This window comes from Scomber scombrus, chromosome 15 (assembly GCF_963691925.1).
Source record: "Scomber scombrus chromosome 15, fScoSco1.1, whole genome shotgun sequence".
NCBI lineage: Eukaryota > Metazoa > Chordata > Actinopteri > Scombriformes > Scombridae > Scomber > Scomber scombrus.
In genome coordinates, this window is record NC_084984.1 from 10709761 (window position 1) to 10733300 (window position 23540).

The 23540-nt window shown below is 39.1% G+C and overlaps 1 protein-coding gene across 1 annotated transcript in view; it reads left to right on the top strand.

The window, feature by feature from the left end:
- Positions 1–13522: 13522 nt before the first annotated feature.
- The window catches only part of pcsk5a (proprotein convertase subtilisin/kexin type 5a), a 30050-nt gene continuing 20032 nt past the window's right edge, over positions 13523–23540 (top strand). The window contains exons 1-10 of the mRNA XM_062435204.1: positions 13523–13672; positions 15267–15371; positions 17149–17322; positions 17465–17608; positions 17902–17978; positions 18230–18318; positions 18436–18608; positions 20758–20964; positions 22784–22884; positions 22973–23076. Coding sequence (XP_062291188.1) covers positions 13523–13672; positions 15267–15371; positions 17149–17322; positions 17465–17608; positions 17902–17978; positions 18230–18318; positions 18436–18608; positions 20758–20964; positions 22784–22884; positions 22973–23076 — 1324 coding nt within the window. The remainder of the gene's footprint in view (positions 13673–15266; positions 15372–17148; positions 17323–17464; positions 17609–17901; positions 17979–18229; positions 18319–18435; positions 18609–20757; positions 20965–22783; positions 22885–22972; positions 23077–23540) is intronic.

The following is a 23540-nucleotide window of genomic DNA, read 5'->3' on the forward strand; positions in this document are numbered from 1 at the left end:
ATGTCTCCTACTACCAAGAAAAGTCTGTCTGTGTGCACAGGATGATTCAGGTTTCCACATCACACTTGTGTAGTTGAAATAAATAATTGATATTAGTTGTGATGTCACAAAATCATGCTCGTGCTTGCATGTCTTTAACCCAGATTTAAGGTGCAACATTCCTCCCTCAGCAGATGAATGTGAAAACATTCTTCTGGTGTCAAACTCTGCATACACTTTAAAATGAAATGACAATTAGCACAGAACATAAGGTTTACAATGAATGCATAACAGCAATTACTGTAAATGTACAGTTTTATAACTTTAGTTAAACTTATGGTTGCAACTACCAATGATTTTTGTTATAGATTAATCTGCAGATTATTTTCTTGATTCATTGATTTATCTTTTAGTCTTAAACCTAAAAAGCGTTGTTTTATTCAATCAAAAGTTCAAAATCTGTTTTTTTCTTCTTCATATATGACAAATAAAAGCATGATAAAGTCACATTTGACAGTGAAATTTGTCATTTTTGCTGGAAAAATGACTGAAACAATGATTTTTATTATTAATGTCCTAGCTGCCGATTAATTTTCTGACAGTTGACTAATTAATTAATTGTTTCAGCTCTTGTTACACTACTATTGAGATAAGATTGCAACCTTACCATGATGCACTGCCATCTATAAACTCATTAGAGTCATTACACTAACACGACTGGTCTTTCCACACTCTGCTCCTAAAACCCACTATACAGTATATTACAAAGAGCATTATTAAAGCATCTCAACTACAGCTCTGACCATTCTCAAACATGGCCTGCATCACATGTAAAACACAATTAATTTGCACACAGGCAGGACCTGAGGTGGGGTGCAGTATATAGCTAAAAGAGGGAGATATGAGCAGAGGACAGGAGAGGAGCAGCGCGAAGAGCTGTGTTAGGTTCCCAGCTTCCTGCCTGCCACAGTTTGTGGGATCAGTGTGCAGATAATTAAGGTTGAGGGTGGACAGCTCCCTACAGCGCCAATGTGCCTTGATCATGTAGAGCTGTGGAACGGGGCTATTCATTTTCACAAAGAGGGAACACAGCCGATATAAGGCAAGAGTCACTGGGGAGCTCTATAGGGAGTATGGCTGCACAAGTAGGGAGGCTGTGGAGATGGGAGGAATGGAGTACTTTATTTACTCTATTCATTTCAAGGTGGTGGAACAGCAGAGTCCATCGCTTACTTGCCTACTCACTAGCCCTTCATTTTACGCAGCTTTGGAGGTTTGTTTCGAGCTGTGAAAGAGCCCCAGCTGCCACAAAGAGGTTTAGTTAAAGTGGCTTTTTTCCTACCTGCTGTAAATATTGTGGAGGGAAGAAATCCTCTCCACTTATTTTGTACCCACTCACTTTTTGCTGTTTACTCTGTCCGTGCCCAGTGCCCGCACAGTGCTCCTGTCTGGAGTTTGATGTTTCATTTGGGGTTTTTTTCTGTGTGTGCATTAGAAAACCAGTGGGCATCCAGAGTGAAGTGGTTGAGAGACTGAGGGAGTGGGAGTTTTGAAGCCAGATGGATATGAATGTGAGAGTCCTCATTGTTCTTGCCTGAAAACTCCAGGCCCTGCTGCTGCTGCTGAGCTCAGTCCTCCCTGCTTCCTCTGCAGCACTTCTCTCCTCGTAGCCTCAACCAAGGGAGTCCTCTTTATTTCCAGCATCTGTGCTGTGATGTGAAACACCAGCTAACTAGGCCACTGCATAATAAGCAAGAATAGCAGCAAAGTAAAATGAATAAAAAAAGAAAAGAGGAGAAAAAAGAATAAGTTCAAGAGGGGGGGGGGGGGGGGGGGGCAAACCCAACATGTATCTGCTGACAAAAGTAATTCAGCAAGCAAATATTGTCCTTATAGGTTATTTCTTTATTGCAGATGCTTTCATTTATTATTGCTTACCTTTACCTACAGCCTCTGCAGAGGTGCATCAGAGTTCACATCTCATTTCGGCAGCGAAGCCCCTAAGCGATACTGTCATATGACTGACAATGCACCTTGCTGACTTTTCATTTGGTGTGTGTGTCAACTGCAGTCCTGATATCCCTCTTGGTGGTGCAATATTTCTGTGATACTCAGCATTTTGGTTCTTGATTCATTTTGTCAATGGCTTCATTATTGTCCACTAAGACGTGGCAAATGCAGACGTCTTCACTGCTTCTCTTTGCTTGTAACTTGCACTGCGCACACTTTTATTCTTCTTCTACATTTCTGTGAAGTTAAAAAACACCATAACTGATTATTTCCTGCATTCTTTCTCTTTTTTCTTTTTTTCTCTTTAGCGTAGAGCATGACTTTCGTCTGCAGGAAGGGCAGGTGGTACGCACATGGAAGGTAGAGCACCCTGAGGACTCACCACAGACCGCCACTCCCCAGCCCACCACACCCCACCAACAAGACTCCCCTCAACCGGTGCGACCGCCTGCCACCACCAAGAAGAACAGGAAGAAATGCTTCTGGTTCCTCTGAGTGCAAGAGGATGAAGCGAAAGACATTTGATACTGTAATGCACTGCGTACTCTTCTTAAGAAAAATACAAATGATCAACTATGGAGATTTGATTTGAAAAACAAGCGTGGAGTGAACAGGAGAATTAAAATGCAAACGTAAAAACTGTGGGAGGAGAAAGAGAAACAAAGGTTGTGAATTTAGCTGTTACTGGTGGAGTTGATGAGAATGGTTTGACTGGGGTGCACATGTTGTTACGGCTCTTAAAATGCCTCTTCAGCACTTATAGGTTTGATGCTGGTGCAGGGAAGTAAAAGTGCTGAAGTCAAATAAAAGCAAAAGTTCAGTCCACAATATGACTCACAGTTAGGAAGCAATTAGGAGATATAAAGAGAATATATAGCGAGTGGAAAAGGGAGTAAGGGGCACAGTATAAGAGGCAATACAACGTAGAGATGGAGCTGTTTATACAAGATGAAATGAAAATAATTTATAGGAAAGGGCAGAAAAAGACGTAACACAATTCATCTTCATTAATGGACTAATGAGGGTCAGAACACCAGCTTTTATATCCTGAGACATTTAAAGAAGTTATTATGACCTGTATTTAAAACTTTTAATATACTGTAATTGATGGAGAAAAAAAACCTACTACAAATGTCTACACGCACATACAGCACACACACAAACACATGCATAAACAAATGACATATTTACATAAAAGCATATATAAAATTGAGAAAATGAAATGAGTGAGTTGAGTTCTGTACATATCAGAGCTATTCTGCTTGGATGCTATATTTCAGATATGGATTACTGCTCTATAAAAGTATTTTACCACAGCTTGGTGTTTGTTGTCATTGTGGGTGTGTTAAGTCATTATCAGTGGTGGAGGAAGATCTTTCACGTAAGGAAAAGTCTGTTAGTACTAAGTAAAGTACGCCAAAAAAATAAAAAATGAAATAAAATCTATTTATAGCAATTAAAAATATTATCAGAAAATGTATTCATCTATCAAAAGTAAAAGTAATGACTGTTATTGATGCATCAATGTGTACGCAGCAGGTGATGCTAGTTTTAACTACTATGTAGTTAAGTTTTGCTACACTTTTTTTTTTTTTTTTTTAACTTTTCTTTTTTGTACAATATTGCATAATTTTACCACCTTGGGCCTTTAATAATTATTTAAATGAAACCTTTTGAGAAGTTTAGAGAGGACATCTCTGTTTGGTAAAACTGCTTACAATGCTTTCTTGAGGTAATTTCCCAAAGACAACATACTGTATGTCTATGCTGTTATTTAAACCCAAACCATAATCTTTCTCTGATCCTAACCAAGTTGTTTTTGTGCATAAACTTAATCAAACCCCAACCACAATGATGTAGGATCAGAAAAAAGAAAATGCCTACATCTGTCTTCCTGGAGGGTGTGATGATAATGTATTTTGTTGTTTCATTTGGAGGTCTTGTTGGCTGTTGAGAGTGGTGGGGAACTACAGGTTTAATGTTCACAAATGCATGTTTTCTGATGTAAAATCTTGATCTAAAAGGTAGGAGGTAACTATAGCTGAGAGATGTAGGGGGGAGTTAAAGTACAATTTTCCCCTGAAATGTAAATAAGTAGGCGTAACAAAATATAAATACTCAAGCAAAATCCAAAACTTGAGTAAATCTGCTTTCCACTGCTGGCTATAATCATGAGGCATTTGATCAATCACTATTAGGGAGCACGGATAGGGAGATGACTGTCGATCTCTAGTGACGCAGAACATTTTTCTACATTTATAAGATATCATAATCAAATGCAGGGAACGGATGCTTCTCAGTCCTCAGATGGCGGCTCAGACAGCCCACTTTCCTGGACACTCCAGGGCAAGTCTCAGGAAATTAAGCCTCAGCTGTTTGATGGCTGTGAGAAGCCCCAAATATTACTACTTAGTAATTCATGACACACATAAGCTGCTTCTATAAGGCTCTGAGGTGGTATGAGATCCTGGCCTAATTTATTCCAAACTTCGGAAAGTGTTAGCTCTCAGTTTGTTTGCCTGCTTGTTTGGATTTGTACAACTAGTGCCAGTTTCCACTTGCCTCAAACAAAGCAGTGAGAAACAGACTCTGGTTCTGTTTTTGTTAGGAAGTTATTGGAGGGAAAAAAGATGTTTCAGGCATCCGTTTCAGGCAGCAGTCCACAGTCCCTTATGTATTGGACTTGTAACTGCCACGTTTTCTTACCAGGGCTCTCAAGACACACGCATGCATATGTACACATGAGTATAGAAAAATACACACACATCAACCTAAGCTTCTTCGACTGAGGCCCCATGTTCACTGACTTAACTCTGTGTCCTGCTGTGCTACACTGAGGTGTACAAGTTGAAAAGCTTTTGCTGCACACGTACCTACGCTTCAAAATAAGCCACACATTTAAACACAAACCCCTTCGCACACACACTCGCAGTCTCGCAACCACATGATTCCACTTCACACACACACACACACACAATCACACAGCTAACATATTGTTCTCAGACCAACACAATGCATTATCTCCCCCGCAGTTGTTCCTCTCTTCCTCACAACCAGGCACATATTCCCTCCTAGTAGCTCTGTGTGTGCCGCGCAATGCTGAGAGGAGTGTAGAGTTGTCAGTCATTAATCTGCTACAGCACAGCCTGTAATCCTGATGACAGAGCGGAGCGGGCTTACAGAGAGCAGAGAGGATCTGAGCCCAGCCTGGAGTGGGGAACAAAGGAGCCAGAGAAGACTGGTTTTGAATCCATAAAGAGAAAGCGAGTGTGTGTGTGTGTGAGTGTGTGAAGGGATTCTAGGGTGAGGTAAGTAACTATTTTGTCAGCAATGCTGCAGTGCTATTCAAGAATGCTGGCACACACAAAAGGGAGAGAAGCTTTACATGGAAAGCAACCCCGACTGCCGGTGCGTCACCCTGACACATCAGGTAAATGGGCTCCGGTCCAGACTGGTCATCACGGAGCTTTGGAGAAACACGACAGCCTGCGGAGAAGGAAAGAACAAGCCTATTTTGAGGCCTCTTCAAAGAAAACATCAAGGGTCAAAGTTGGCTCACGCAATTCAGTGCAACATCAGTCGAGGCTTGACTGAAAATGAAGGAGAAAAAATAACCATGTCTTGAGGCATCAACAAGCGTGCATAATGGGCATGTAAAAACAACTACAACTGCCCCTGCACGCTGAGAGGAAGCAGCACAGCTAATACTGCATGAGTCATTGAGCTTAGGCTGCTATAGAGATATTATGTTTCACTTTACCACATTACAACCAAAGAGGTCATTTCACAGTCAATCAGACCGAGAAGTCAGAGGAGCTGGAGACATATAACCTGTCCACGAGTCCGGCAGGCTGTGAAATAATATTATTTGAAGACTAATGCAATAAATGATGGAGCATAAACTCTGTCTTCTCTCAATGACTTAATAATGATGCTGGTAAACAAGCCCCAAAGTTACAATGATACTTTAAAGAATTTTTCTTTTCTTTGAACTTAGATAGGAGCCTCATTAGTGACCAAATAAAAGAAAAATATGGATTGAATGTGGACCAGGGGATCCAAATTAAAAATACACCCACACACGTGAACTCACAAACAAATACACACACACACACACACACACACACACACACACACACACACACACACACACACACACACACACACACACACACACACACACACACATACACACATACACACACACACACACACACACACACACACACACACACAGGCTTACACAATGCCTCGGTGCATCCTCTGGCTCAGCCCTCTACATTTCAGAGGCATCACACACACAGACACACACACTCACACTCACACACACACACACACACACACACACACACACACACACACACACACACACACACACACACACACACACACACACACACACACACACACACACAGTACCCCAGTCATAACTACATACGAGCACTGCAGTGGCCTGTGTGTGTGTGTGTGTGTGTGTGTGTGTGTGTGTGTGTGTGTGTGTGTGTGTGTGTGTCACTGGGAAATGGTAAATAATGAATTAAAAAGTACCCATTCCAAGATGACCTGCCAAGTTTCTGAGTCAACTGCGATAGCTGCAGATTGGTTTAATAAAATATGAGCTAAATTCTCCCCTGCCACTGCTGTCACTGATGCAAAAAAGGGCCATGAAATGTAAATACATCATGGCGGAGCTGAGAAGGACACAGAAACACTGCAGACCTGCAAGACCAGCGATCTCATTTGATCGGATGTTCATGGCACACGTGAAAAGCAGTAAAACTTTTCTGGCAAGCTACGCAGGGAAAAAAAATCCAATGTGCTGAATTTGTCAATATGCTGCATAAGTATTGATTGCTTTTGGACATTTTGCCTTCACAGGAAACTCCAGACTAGGCAGGCACAGCAAAGCTTTTAGGAAAGAGTGGGATGGTATGCGACAAGGGCCCAGACTGAATTCAAAACAGAGATGTTGGAGGAGGTTCAGAAGAATCAGTAGAACTTCCCAAATGTACATAATTGGAGCTTCGGAGGGACATCAGCATGTAGATGGGCTGTGGGCACAGTTTTGACAGTGTGCTCATTCTTTCACTTGTGAAAAGTATTGGGTTGGAGGGGTAGTTTTGAGACATTTACATGGCTATTTGTTTTATAGTTGTAAGTATAACTTGTATAAAATTTACATTTTTTATGTTCTATGTTTTGGACCTGCCTCCCAACAGGAGTTGGGTCAACCTGTCAGTTTTTCTGTGTGGCCAATGCAGCTTCATTCCTTCTAGATTACTTTGTATTGTGAACACTTGCAATAATTATGATGAACAATGTTAATGTGTATCTTCATAATAGTGTCACCTTAGTGTGCATTAGATTTTGGAGTTATTTCACTCACTTATTTTACCATACTAATTTATGTAAGTTACCAATCTTTATAACATTGGGTAAGTTATACATTTCTGTAGGAATAAATCCATAATATTTTATAGGACTGTTCCATCATTTACAGCAGTTTAACTATTATTTTATGTATTAATGTATATATGAAACAAGTCGCCCAATTCATGTCCCCTTGCCTAAAGGAATCATTTTGGTCCCTACCTGCCATTGTTTTATGTGAACTTTGAACCCCAAGAGGGTGACGTTGGGCGTAATTGTCCTGCTGTGTTATGGTCAATCAAAGAAGCTCATTCCAAGATAAACTGAAGCCTGCTTATTACCCACAGAAGTGACTGGAGGTCGTTAACCACCAAGAATTCAGGGTTACAATAACATCATTTCAGTTTAACAAGCAACAACTGACAAGCATCTCTTAGAAAGTTTTTTTTCTTAAAGTCAAACTACTGTAGCGTCAGTTAATCACTGCTCCCATATCTCTTAGTACTACTGATGAACTTTTTTATCTTCTGCTTGTCATACACATGCATAAGATCTGACAGTTCAAAAGCAAAAAAGATACAGCTCAACAAAACAGTTAAATCCACACTAAGGATGACAGTGTTCTGAGCTTCAAATGTGAACTTTGTGGCATGTCATGTGGCAAAACTCACGACACTGATAATTGACAATTTATATTTATAAAACTGCAAGACATTTGCAACAAAGAATAAATAAGAGTTCATGCCTATGCTGCCTGCAGGGCACCCAGTGTGCTCAGGAACACGTTTGACAATTATTTTCAGGGGAATGTGTCACTGTTTGAGAGGAGTTTTCTGAACATCAAAGTCAGTCTCTCTGAAGACATGTAAGATAACTTCAAAGTCCTGAGACTGCTTTGCCGAGAGGTGCTTTTCCTTTGTTTTGTTCTGCTAGTTTGTTTTCTACTCCACTGAGGAGTAGATGATAAAGAGTGTGAGTGCATATTGCATCATGAACCTGTTCTTTGTAATTTACTATTCAAGGACACAGTGGACATTGTTCGTGACTTCAAGCACCCAATGGTTTTGACAGTTTGGTGCCCAAGCAAGGAACTTGAAGAAATTGTCATGAATGGGTACGATGATTTCGATTTTCTTCTCAATTGTGGTTTAGGTTTATCCTTAACTTCATTTTGCTCTCAGATCAATGGTACATATGGAAGTCCTTTAACAGTGCACGGATGGCTGCTTCTGATAGGATTGCTTGTAATTGTGGTTGCCACTTGTATTTAATTACATGCCTTCTGTTACAGAAGTTAGCTCAAAACTGGTCATAACGATCAATATACTGCCTTTTCTATAATTACCTGATAAAGAATTTCTCCTGACCTTCCTTGTTGAAAGAAAATGTTGTACAATAATGCATTAAGTACAACCATTTCGTTTTAATTAGCTTCTAACTATGAGCAATGTAGTCACACATGAACAAAGTTAGAAAAGTTTGGTTGTTTTGGTCTGTTCCCTAAATACTGGTTTAATAAGGGCAGGGCTCAATTGGAATAAACATCTTGTACTTTTGAGCACCAATCAGGATTAAGCAATATTTTAATCAAAAACTTTGGCGTTGGTGGGTTGTTTGCTTGGGTTTCCAGGCCACTGTCAATCAAATCTGATCAAAGCACACCCACACAGCCCTGATGAAGCAGATTAATTGAGTTTTTGAGTGTTTAAACGTAAGCAACTATTTGGGGAATTTTGGGAACTATTTTGACATTCTGGGAAATACACTTGTGCTTAGAGTTAGACTTTCTTGCTGAAAGTTAGACTATTAGATCGATATAACTCATTACTCCTATCTGTACGTGTTATACTGCCATCCCATATAAAGGGCAAAAGATGTTGCTTGGCAATGGAAAACTTCAAAGGGGATGTTGAAGAAGCAGGTTTTTACGCAGGAGTATACGCAAAAAAGTCATTTATTAACAAAAATATTAATGAAACAGAAGCAGAAATGGATCCTGAGAAATGCAATAAGGATAATTTAAGAAGAAGAAGAAGAAAAGAGGAGGGAAAAACAGCTAACCCAGCAACACCTATTCTCCCCCATTACCATAGACCAGTGACTGGTCTTTTATCTTCATAACATGACTTAACTGGAACTTAACATCTGCTCAGGTTGCCAAAAGGTGAGTTAGACCGATAATAAGTTTTCAAAGCATTAAACAACTAAAACAAGCATTAACATAGGATGTCAGTGTTACTGTGACAATCATAATGTTCTGTGTGCACACATGCAAAGCCGTGATTGCATCATATTTAACATATCATTTCATATATAACAGTTTTATTATTCCTATGTCAACTTGACAGAGCCCATTCATTTGCTGCTTAGCACCTAATGGCACTCACCTGTTTTCAACCTCTTAACTGAAACTTACATTTACATTTTTGTCTTTTGGGAGACACTTTTATCCAAAGCGACTTACAATTGAACCTTTGAAATGAAATGAAAATGAAATGAAACCATGCAGGAAGTTTAGAGGGAAGTTAGGGGAGTTAACAACTCATAGACATCTGAAATGTGACCCCAACTACACATTGCTTTTTGTAAGATGTCATAAACCAAACAGGTTGGAAAATGTGTTGTATTTTAAAAGCTTGTTATCTTTGCCTGAAAAGTAACTAGAGCAAGTCAAATAAATGTAGTGGAGTAGAAAGTATAAATATAATGGAGTGGAAGTATAGCATCAGATGGAAATACTCAAGTAAAGTAGGCCTTACAAATAATGGCCTGAAAATTGTACTTAAGTACAGTACTTGAGTAAATGTCCTTAGTTGTTTTCAGTGAGACTTGAAAGTTTCTGGGGGCTTATATGATACATTCATATTAATACCTATCTAGATTTGCATACAGCACACTATTCTTGAGTCTTTATAAGATATGCATTATTTCACTTCCATTTGGATACAAAGTCTTTTAGAAATGACCAACTGCTCCTAAAACATCAAATCAGCAACTAGAGTCTGATGCCTACAACTCCACTTAATTAGTGGTAGATCCTACACCATGAAATATACATCAAATTATGAACCTCATTTACCTGCAGCACATATATGGAAGGTCTCTAGTGACATAATTATATGACTAATGCTGAGGCATTAATTGAAATCACTGTCCCTGAAGATCAGTGTCAGTGGTTATTATAGAAGTATTTCTATGATGAAGGCATGGAGCCCATTCAGGCAAAGTATTAAGTGTCATAACTCACTGTATGTAATATGTAGAGCAGATCAATGAAGAGAATAGAGAGTCTGGATGAAAAGCAGAAAAGGCTTACCATTAAATGCTTAAACAACATTGCTGTAGGTGGTACATTTAGTTAAATATGTGCAGCAGGACTGCAGAATAAATTACATTTCTATGCCAATAATTTTTCACTTGGTTTGGTCTGATGTGTTGTAAAATAGGCAACGTTTCCTCTGAAATAAAGCACAAAGATTCCGCTAAAATTAACATGCTGGGACGTGTTGCATCACATATTCTGGTAATCCTCCCCCAGTTCTTATCAACTCCCATCATTTGCATTTCTCCATGTAATACAGTATTGTAGCGTATAAAACATGCAATAATAAGCTACTTTGGCACTGGATGAAAAGTTAAGATTTGCTTCCTCTGTTGTATGCTATAATATAAAAAGATGAAATGGAGTTCTGCAGCTTTGTAGATCATACAAAGGATTTCATTTAATTCATCTCCTCCTCCATTTCCCACAGTTTTCTTCACAATTCAGTATGCAAAATAAGTTTTGTTACCAACATGCACCAAATAGTCTTACTCTATTATAAGTTGAAAGTGTTATTGAACTTGAAAGCACAAGTGTGTCAGACTAGAAATTTGATCTGACCTGCATATGAATGTGGTTTGACAGCTAATTGTGACCCAGTTGCCACACTACAAACGACACTGTAACCCGTCTCCACACAATCTTCAGGCTGTTGATCCAGTCTAAAAAGCAGCAATGGAGAGATGAGGAGAAAAGACAGAAATTGAGCGAGCATCTCTGAAACTCCATGCAGAAAAAGATGATTGAAGAAATCACTCATGTTTCATAGGCTTCAATTAATTATGTATATGTTTATCTATTTAAATGGTATCTGAAAGTGATCTGTGGACACATTAAGGGTCGCAGTATCCAAGCACAGAGACACAGTTAAAGAGCTGAATAACAATAAGCTAAAAGCTGCTCAGATAGGAAAAAGCTCCAACTGAGATTTTTAGTAAAAAACTCCCTCTTTGTGTTTTGACAGACAGTATTTTCCCATTAAGCTGCAGTGGAAGGCTTGTGACAAAAAGGGTGAATTTGGCACTGAAAAGACAATCACTTTGAAAGATATTGACTTGATATGACTAATATGAATGGTTGAAGCTTCATATTTCAATTTTATTTCATGTTTAAAATAAATATTTTTGCACAGAAGGACTGCTGTGGTTTTTGTCCCACATCACTTATATTCTAACTGCATTATGAAGGTATCTTCTAATGGCCAGTATGGACAGGAGGAATTATTATAGAATTCATTTGGACACTTGGCTCTGGTGAACCTATCTTTTAAAATAATGTGTTGCCTCTGTTGTTAAAATTCACACAGGAGCAGAGGTCAGCGACCCACTGATTTAAAATGTTATGGTTAAACACAAAGATGATTTCTCTATTCACTAACTGCAATTTATCACATTAAAGATTCAAACCTTTTCTATCTGCGTAGAATTGCAATATTAAAATGTAAGAATTTAAGATCATCTTGATGGTCTGCTCTTTCACCATGGAGGATTTTCTGATTGCTTCAGATTGACCCAGTTAAAGCAGAGAATTTTTAAAGTGCAGGAATATAGCTTCACAATTCAGACTGCTGCGGTGCCAAGAGGAAGGCATGTGGCCAAAAAAATAATAATCCATTGCCTCCAGGCAACTATTATTTTCTCCCCAAAGTGCTTAGTAGATCCTCTGGTTTAAATGTTTATTTTAGTTTTTTTTTTTTTTACTACAAACACACAATCCACATATACAATCAGTTTAGACAGTGACTATGAATTACAGTATGTTTACAATATGTACGTATAGGGTACTCATTGAAACAGAGTGGTCACATAGAAAGAGCTTGTACTGCTGACTCTCCTTTTGCTGCTGTTTTGGAAAGACACAAATATAACCCAAAGGTTTGTCTAGGAGCCAGTGGGAGGCTGAAATAACCATCATACGTTATTGATGAGGGGAAAAAAAACATTCATACCACTCTTCAGAAATAAACGAGCCGTTTCTACATGTGTGTGTGCTTCAGTACTGAGTACAGAAGTACCCAGCTTGTCCAATGAGACAGAAAGACAGCCGAAATATAGATAACATATTGACATATGATGACATAAGATGATAGATAAATCATTAATTAAGCTTTCTTTTTATGCTAATCTTGTGTTCTAATGAGGATTCACATATTGAGATGTAAGCGCATCTGTTTGTGTTATTTGACATTCATGTATAATATCTTCTTTTTTTTAAACCACATTTTCTACATCAATGACTCATTAACATCAGTGTAATGTAACAAAGTACTATACCTACATAAACATTTAAGATAGTTTTTTATGTCTGTTTTTTATGTATGTAATATTAAAATATGTTTAATTATTGATGCTAACAAAGATGATAATCTACTAATCTACACATTTACTGTAATTTGCAGTATCCAGCATACATAGCAGATATAGTTGTTTATTGTTTTTTTAGATATCTTCTTAAACATGATGAACATACTGTATGTTTTTAAACAGAAGGGTAATATAATATGGAAAAAGATTTTGAGCTGCAACAAACAGGTTTGGTCTCTATAAAGGACACTGTCTAGCTGATCCCTGGCTCCCATATTGAAGCAGTAATCTGATAGCTGCCGGTTCCCAGTGAAGGATAGTCAAGTCAGACCGATAACTCCAGCCGACAAGGATCCTGCAGAACATCTGATGAAATCTGTTAATTAACGAAGCAATCTTCACACCAGTGGACGTCAATTTTCAATGAAACCTTTCTGCAATGACAAACACGTTTAGCAGGAGAACAGAGTGCAGGGACAACGCATGAAACACCTGTGCAGAATCTGAATTGGAGACAGGCTCTTTATCTCCACCAGTTATGGTGAGGTTTTTTGCTCTATGGATGGGAACTGTCCTCCAGTTCTGTCAAGCAACGATTTACACCAACGATTGGGCTGTAAGAATAAGTGGAGACCTTGATTCTGTGGACAGGATAGCAGAGAAATATGGATTCACAAATATGGGTCAGGTAAGTGTGATCAAACAAATAAATAAGCCCGTTTGACAAGGACATAGCAAGCATTTTTACTCCTAATCTCAACAGTTGTCAAAGTTTCAATTCTTTATTTTTGTATAAGACTTATTCATCTCAAGTCTTTCATTGTTTATGTGGGCCTATAGAAAAGCTCAATCTAGGCCTTGAGTTTCAACGTAGGCTACATCCTATTGAAAAGACCTACAGCAAGACAAGAAACAAATGCAGACAAAATACAGATGCACAAAACTAACAATATGATACTTAAAAGTAACATTGGAATTTATATAGATTTAATAAGAGAATTCACATTGAAAATTACAATTACTTCTACATCTGGAAGGTCATATATCACTAGTTTTATTGCAAATAACATAAATTGTATTTTATCATGTCAAGTTTTTGACATGCAATAAATGTCATGTTTCTAGTTCACTGTCAACCACCTGGCTTGCATAAATGAGAGGAATGTGAAGATTTTGTTAAAGCTTTAAGAAAATGTTGATGTTATCTGATAGTGTTAAACTAACCGCAGCACTGTAGATGTTTCAAAGTGATTAAAAAGAGTAATAAGCCTTACTAGTTGAAGCAGGACTGAATTGCAAACTGAAGTTAAAATATAAGTTAATCATACAATATAGAAAAGCTTATGCGGTGTCCTGGAAAACTTTTTTACATCAGCAGTCAGCAGCTGCTCATCTACAAGCCTGTTGGGATGTTCATCGGTGTGAGAAGGATACCAAGCTGCCAAAATCACATTTTGTTCTCTCACCCCTGACCCTCATTTCATTCCCATGACCCTGAGCATGTAACATTAATTATCCAAACAGTTAACCTCAAAGAACCAAGCACTTTATTGCCATTTCAATCAATGTTGCAAAGAATTCAGTCAGTACACATGCATACGAAAGAAATTATTAAAAAGAGAGATCAATAAGTCAAGACTTTTTATGGACCCACAGAATGACCAAATAAAAATAACATCAATAAATAATAAAGCAAAAAAATAAAACAGATTGCAAGTTATAGAGGCCAGGCTCATAAAACTCCACACATGTACTCCCTTGGGGTGGGAGCTGTAATGAAACTTGCAGGTCCATGTTTCACTATAGTCAGTGTTATAAACCAGAGAGATTCAACTGAAAAGACTCAGAAATCAAGACTTAAATTTCACAACAGAGCTATCAGGGAATAAATTATGACCATAATTTATTCTTGTCATTCACAGAAAATGACCAACCTATGACACTTTTTTATTAAACATAAATTACCCAGTGGAGCTCTGGGTAATTTATGGGTAAAAATCATGCTTACGTCATGGCATTATAGACACGGATACACACATGTGGGCCTATAGAGGCACACACACACACCCATTTAGCAGCAGCAGTTTGGCTGGACTCTTGTGGCTCAGGTTACCCTCACTTGAAAAACTATCACAGGTGTAAGGTAGCCACCTTAATGAAAGATATCGACTGTAGTTTCATAATTTAGCAGCTGTTTAGTACTGTTACAGAGCAGCATGAGCAACACACCTTCACCTGAAAAAAATTATTAAATTCAGCTGATCCAATATCTGTTTCTGCAGGTTGGAGACCTGAAGAGTTATTACAGTTTTCGCCACCACAAGACAGCGAAACGGTCCTCTGTGTCCAACAAAGAGGTGACTGTTTGCGTCGCCATGGAGATCAAGGTATAGTAATGGGATACGAGGAGAACTAGAAGACTGCTAGATTATTAATCAGCAGCAAGTCCCCTCCCTAACTCCAAATACTAACACATGAGCGCACACACACACACACACACACACACACACACACACACACACACACACACACACACACACACACACACACACACACACACACACACACACACACACACACAAACACACTCACACACGTTCATGTGCTGGCCCCACCTACACACAAACACACACACTCATCTTCTCACCTTCTCACCCTTACACACTCATACACCCGCCCAACCTAAAGACGTCAAGAGTCATTACCAAAAAGGAACAAAATGTCCAGTATAACACACCACATTCAAATGATAATTGTGGTTAATACTGAATTGGATCTTATTTATGTAATTGTGTCCATTATTTCTATCAGTAATGAGAACATTTACTTACTAAGTTAATTACTGTGTTAATTACTGAGATCTGGGAATGTGATGACATAACCATTAAAAAGAAATCAGAGTAATCAGAAAATCAAGCGGGTCTTTAACAAACCCCCAGGTTACTCAAACTAATTTGGAATAGAACCAAACTGCTTCAGTTTACAGACCAGACTTCCTTGTTAAAGTTTGACCTACCCTGCTATCACACTAAGTGCATGTTTTTCTGCTCAACTGACTGTTCACTAAACCTCACCCCCAAGACTGTGTTTCATGATCATACTCCCCTGCAATACAATAACAATGCATTTTTATTATTTCGATGTCTTTTACATAGGTCATCAGCTAACTTTTTGTCTGTGACAGAGCATTAGCCTCATTATTTTAGTATGATATCATGTATGCAGCCAGTAACAGTATATTAAGATCCGTTTTACAGAATTTTTGTTTTAAAATTAAACATTGGGACATTATTTAGTGAGAGCTGACGTTTTCAAACAACTCATGGAGCTAATGTTAGTTTGTTGCATGTCATACCCCTCTCTGTCTGAAGACGTTTCCTGACTGCTTCTGCTCTCTGCTTTTGGATGATGAAACAAACTGTACTAATGCACCAGAGTTTGTTTTAACAAAACCAAAAAGCACCTGAAGGCTATATTCTGAGGCTGGATTTTTAAATGTAAGTTTAATTTTGAATTAAATGTTCTTACTTCTGGAAGAGACCCTGGAAGTAGTGGTTTCATTTCAGCCTTCTATTACCATCATTTTAGGTGCACCGACTTTCATTTTTACCTCCACACAAAGTGACTCTGATAATCTGACTGAACTTGGTTTGGTATCTAACTGCTCCTCTTTTTTAAACCAATAAATGTTGATATAGCAATGTTGCCATGTTCCCAGATTTCAATTACTTGTCTGAGTACAGTGTTGTTATTATAAGGTCAAAACTATGCAAATGAGACCCAATTTGTAATAAAGTACAGTAGAAGTCAGCCCAAAATATTATTCTATTTTTGCAGATAAATGGGGAATGTTGGCTCACTTAACATATATTTATTCTATATATCAGCCAGCATTTTAGTCCATTAATCTGATTAAATATCCATTAAGTTGGCCAATGTTTGAGTCCATTCATCTGCTAAATATCTATTTAGTCAGCCAATATTTGAGTCCATTTATCTGACTAACTATCTATTTAGTCAACGGACATTTGCAGATAAATGGACTGGACTAAATAACCAATAAGTCTGTCAAGTTTTGAGTGTATTCATATACAAAAGAACACTACATATAATGTCTAATAACAGCTGTATAAGTACCCAAGTACCCACTGTGTTCCTTTTAAGGTGGAATGGCTCCAACAGCAGGTGGTCCAGAGAAGAGCAAAGAGAAACCTCAGAACCAGTCACATCTACTCCACTGACATGAAGCCCACACACACTCTTGGTGCTCCTCTTCAGTCCAACCACACCCAGACAGTGCACTTAAACGACAAAATGTGGAATAGCCTGTGGTACATCGTGAGTCAGATTTCTTTACCCTTTACTAAGCACAAGTCTGAAACATAGACACATAAACCCAGACAGGCAGAACCTAAAATAAACCCTGATTTATTCTTGATTTCCAAGGGCTAAATTGGATGTCCCACTATTTGCTCCACAGCTCTGCAGTGATGAGTCCAAAGGCTGCCAGTCTTATATGAACATTGCGGTGGCCTGGAGGAGAGGGTATACTGGGAAGGGTGTGGTGGTGTCTGTCCTAGATGATGGCATTGAGAAAGAGCATCCGGATCTGAAGCCAAATTATGTAAGTGCCCTGGGATGGGATGCTCTTCTCAGGAAGGGGACATTAATCATAAGCAATTTGGCAGGGCTCTTAGTGTAAGAGTGCATAGCTGAGACAGATATTGTAGGCAGAGATTTTGGGCCAAAGGTTTGGAAAGGCTGGCTAAGAGTATTGGAATGGACATTAAACGTCTGATCCACTTAACTGTCGAGTGGACTGGTGAATAATGCTCTTTGTGATTTGTCTGATGAAACAGAGACAGATAACCGCTGGCATTTTGTTATGTGCTGCTACTTACTATCCATCTGATTCAGGATCCTCTTGCCAGCTATGATGTGAACGGACAAGACCGAGATCCTTCTCCAAATCATTCCAAAAATGCTGCTAACAAGTGAGAACTTCTTACAGTATTTCTAGATTCCTTTTTGCACCTGTTTTTTCTTTTCCTCATCATAATTCCAACTCTAATTAATGCATGCTTTTCCTTTCCATTTTTCAGTAATTACATGCATATATGGATATGCAAATTCCCCAGTCTGAATTCTGTCTTCTCACTGGTTTGATGTAACGGAAATAGCCTGTCTTGTCCTCATGCATATGCATCTAACCTCGTGTTCTGATGTTCTCCTCCTTTCTCTGAAGCCATGGGACTCAGTGTGCCGGGATGGTTGCGGCAGCTGCAAATAACTCTCAGTGCACGGTTGGAGTCTCTTTCCATGCACGGATAGGCGGTGAGTTTCATGTGACGACATGAAAACAATAGCGTGTAGAAGGATTTCTGGAGGTCATAGTCTTGTATGTAACGGATTCAAATATGATAATTGCTTTTCTGCAACTTTTACCTCAAGGCATCCGTATGCTGGATGGAGATGTGACAGACATCGTGGAGGCCCAATCACTGAGCTTCAGACCACATTATATTGATATTTACTTAGCTAGCTGGGGGCCAGAAGATGATGGCGCCACTTTGGAGGGACCTGGGCCTCTGACTCGTCTTGCTTTACAGAACGGCATTCAAACAGTAAGAGAAAAATGAGAGTGAAAGAAGAGTTTGTGTGTGAAAAAGGGAGAAAAAGGCTTGTTGGTTTTGTGTTCAAGATTCAGTAGAGTTATTTGTCACATGCATAATTGTCCATGTTCAACAGCAGTGAAATGAAATTGCAACAAACCCCAACAAATTGAAATAAAATGGAAAGTAACAAGATATCAATATATACAAAGAAAAATAATGGAATGTCACAGAATCTACATGTACATAACACATGTAAGGTAAAAAGAGTGCAGTGTGTTTTTAAAAGCAGTTTTTAAATGTATATGGTCTGCATGGCCTGAAGGAAGAAGCTCCTTCTCAGCCTCTCGACTTGCTAGGGTGCAGCCACTGAAACAATTTTTGGTTGGGGTGGTGAATGTCCTTAATGATCCAGTTTGACCTTGACCTACACTGCCTAGTGTAGGTGTCCTGGAGGCAGGGCTTTCTTGTCCTGAGAGTAGCTACTGTACCAGGAAATGATGCTTACAGAGAACACACACTCTACTGTGGTGGATTTCCGCATCGCTGTGGAGATCTCGAATTCCCTCAGTCCCCTGAGGTGATACAGGCCCTGCCTTGTATTCTTCACCAGGGTGGTGATGTGTAAAGATCATGTCAGCCAAGGTACCTGTAGCTGCTCACTTTCTACACCGTGTCCTGTAGATCCAGAGTGGTGCATAATGGATCCTCTGCTTCTTTCTCCTGAAGCCTATAACCATCTCCTCAGCCTTGGAGTCATTCAAATCCAAGTTGTTGTCCTTACACCATGTTGATAGCAGCTCCACCTCCTCCAGATAGGCTGTCTTGTTGTTGCTGGTGATCAGGCCTGCCACGAATTTCATAATGGTGTGGAAGCTATTCATGTCTATGCTATCATAGGTGTAAAGGCATTAGAGCAGAGGACAGCCTTGGGGGGTGCTGGTATTGGGGTTTCAGTTGCTGGAGGTACAGGTTCCAATCAAGAATGCTCTGATCCAGGTGCAAAGTGAGGAGTTAAACTCCAGGTTCCAGAGCCTAGTAACCAGTCTGAGGGAACAATTATATTGAACGTTGACCTTTAATCAATGAACAACAGGTGCACATAATTCCCCTTTCCGAAGTTCAGGTGGAAGAGGGTTGAGTGGAAGATTGGGTTGTTTCTGGTTAGGAGATAGGCGGCTTTGTAACCATTCTTGAGTGGGATGTGACAGTGATCCAGTGTGTTTCCACCCCTGGTTGAACATTTGACATGTTGGAAAAAGTTCAACATAGTGTTTGTTGATAGTACCTAGTAATGTGGCCAGAGCAGTGTCAGTTTTCACCTGTGGTGGAATGTTAATGGTATGGTGATGATCGTGGATATAGAGGGCGACAAAGGATTGCTAGGTGTTCAAGGTTGGGCAAGCTGCAGCACAGCAGAACAGAAACAGTCATTGGATCACACCAGCTGTTGTTGGTTCTTGACACACATTCCACCACCTTTAGATTTGCCGGATTCCTCTGTCCTTTCCATGCGAAACACAATTAATGTTTCAGTTGGTTAAATGGCATGATCCGACACCGCAGGGGAGAGCCATGACTCTGTGAAACAAAGGATGTCCACACGTCCCATTGAAATCAGACCTGGCGCCCGGATGTCATCCAGCTTGTTATCTATGGATTGGACATTTGCAAGCAGAATACTGAACAGGTCTGAACGGTGTGCTCCCACTTGCAGTCTGTTTCAGACCCCAGAATGTTTCCCTTTGTGTTTCTTCTCTCTGCCTCTCCGCAGAGTCTCGTTTCCATTGGTAGGATCCATTTCCCAAATGATCTCTTACAGCCAAGTAGGGCTCTCATGTGTAACTTTAGAAAAAAGGTATAGTTCTAGTTACAAGGTTCAGAAGTGTGTTGAGGTCATAGGTTATTAGAGCAGACGACTGGGAGGTGAAAGAACACAATAAAACTACATAAGTAACAAACGAAAAAGCAGAATCTTAGCAAAGCCGACACAACAGCATCTGGTCTCAGCTGTGCCATCTTTGAGAAGAATGTTTGTTTACGTCTGTGAGCCACCTGCAGCTGTTTGTTTTACTTCAAGGGCTTATCTTTTCCTCCCTATCGATGTGTAAATATCATTAATAAATTAATCACCTCTGTCTGCTTCCCCAATTAATCTCAGGGCCGGCACGGGAGGGGCTCTGTTTTTGTCTGGGCGACGGGAAATGGAGGGCGAAGAGGTGACCACTGTTCATGTGATGGCTACAGCAACAGTATTTACACTATCTCTATCAGCAGTAGCACAGGGCGTGGAAGACAGCCAGATTACCTGGAGCAGTGCTCATCCACACTGGCAACAGCTTACACTGGTGGGGAGACAGAGGAAGTGGTGAGTAGAGGCTGTGAAAAGCATAAAAAAATATCTTCATTATATTTGTACAGTACTATAAGATACACCATTACTCTGCTAAGATAAATCGGTGTCGGTAATGAAAGTAGATCAGTGCTGAATTTACCTATTATTCACTCAGAACTTCATCTAAATGAAGGTGTGCAAGAAGTAGGATCCATAAATGAATACTGCCTCTGTTCTATTGCCTGCAAGAACACTCTGCACATTGCTTCTTTGCTGTTATAAAGGAGAGATTTAATCATGTTCAAGGCCTATGTCATTTGGTACAAAAAGGAAAAAAGAGACAGTGTCAAATCAGTAAACTTCCAATTAATCATCCCAACTAACTTCTAGTTTAACCTGGAGAGTCTTTTAAATGGGCACACAGCAGGAGAGCCTAATGTGCAAAATGTGAAGTTTTTCTAAGGACAATCATACTTAACAATGCAATATTTATGAAGAATAGTATTTCTAATGATTAATTAGGAATTAATTAATGTTTACTTGGGTATAAATGGAGCCAAAAATGAACTGTTACTGATTGTCTTTATATTAATGACATGAAATCTGAAATCGAATCTATTGTAATCACACCTATAACTCCAAATATAAAAATGTATAAAGAAAAGTACTGTGGATCACATCTGTCCATCCAAGAATAGTTCCGTGGTAGACAGTCTTTGCTTTTCCTGCAGCGCCAAACAGATTATGCAATAAATGATGATGTGTTGCATTATGAAACTAATTTTGCAAATATTTTGTCTTCAAGCCTCTGAGGGCATAACAGCCTCTCAGTGCCCCACAGAGAGGCATTTCTGATATATTTGCAGAGGTGTTTTGTATCTCTTTTGATAATAAAATTTTATGACCAACACATTTTTGATGATAAGTTTTGTACCTTCAGTTGGCCTATAAGGGATGTTTTAGTAGTCTAGTGGCTGGATTTAACAATCACTGCCAATTTATTGCCAGCTGCTTAAAGCCAAAAAATACACATTTGGTAAATGAGTTGGAGGCTTAAGGGGAGCAGTGTTGGAGGCAAGCAAGTGACAACTACTGCAGTTGAGTGTGATAGTCTGAGACATCTGTCAATCAAGCAAATACACCCCAGACATACACTCTATGAACTTTGTTCCTGGTGCAGTAGGACAATCATTTTTAAACTCACATGACATGAAATTTGCACTTTAGCTGTAACCTTCTTTGAGAAATGAACGTTTCTCATTCACTTTAATTTACTTCAACAGTAATATTGAGCCTATATTTCCATTAAAAGCATTAGAAGAACTGTGTTTAAAGGCAGTTTCACTTTGCTTTAAGGCATAGACAAATGGCCAAATGACAAGCTTCCTAATGTGGGAAGACATATACTTGTTTGGCATATGTAATGACCTACTTTTATTGATGGCAGATACTTCTCTCACTTTGCATTATTTAATTAGTGTAAATTTGGTGAACACTGAGGGCCTCTGGCCTCAGGCTTAGGGAGGGGTTTTTCTGAAAACGGATGCTATATGTGAAATGTACTAGAGTTGTAACCAGGATCATTCTGTATGACATAATAATGAAAAAAGCTGATTGTATTCTGCAAGATAATATAATATGGTCATGATTATGGCCATATAAAAGTAGTAATCTAAAAAGGGAATACCCAGAATTAGCATGTTCTAAATACAATTTGAGAGTCCTTCAGAGTACTTCATTAATGCCATTGAATGAAGCAGAAAAGCACAATTCTGTGTAATAACAGGATATTTTTTAATTTTTTGATATTAAATTAAAATCAAATATTTTAAAAAGGTTCTTTCCTTGACAGGTGACCTTAGGTCCACAGCAGAGCTGTAGCAGAGCTAAATCAGGGACCTCCTTGTCCTCCTCCATAGCTGCAGGTGTCATCGCTCTCGCTTTGGATGCCAAGTATGCAGCTCTCCCACACAATAAATCCATACATGCAGACACCAGGTGATGTAAGAATGATGTTTCTCTATGTTTGACCTTTTCACAGCCCCTTGCTAACCTGGAGGGATGTGCAGCACATTATTGTCAGAACATCGAAAACTCATCATCTTATTGCTTCTGACTGGCTTGTAAATGGAGCTGGATACAAAGGTAATCCCGAAAATATCATGCTTTTCTGTTATTTTTAAATTGGTAATATGTTGGATATCTCTGTTAAACATGGTCATAGTTTCAAATCTTGAGGTTAACATATGTAGAGATTATCTTTGCAAGCCACAGACCAAAAAGCCTCCTGAGCTGCCAGAAGTCTACCAAGGGGCAGCTTCCTGAAACTGGCCAACCACAACAGAGTAGGCTCATCGGGAGAGGCGACTTAATTAGACAGAGGCTGAACTGAGGGGCTGCATAAAATGCCACTATGAGATAAATATGTTTTTTAAAACCGTAAATCATGCAAAAAATATTCCAGAATAAAAATATAGACCTGGAAATGTGCATGGTACATTCCCTTTCATTTCTAAATTCATATTCATATTCTTTACTTTCAATATTTGCCTGGAGAAAACGAACAATTACATCATGTCTTTTCAATGCAATCCTATGAAATCTTACAA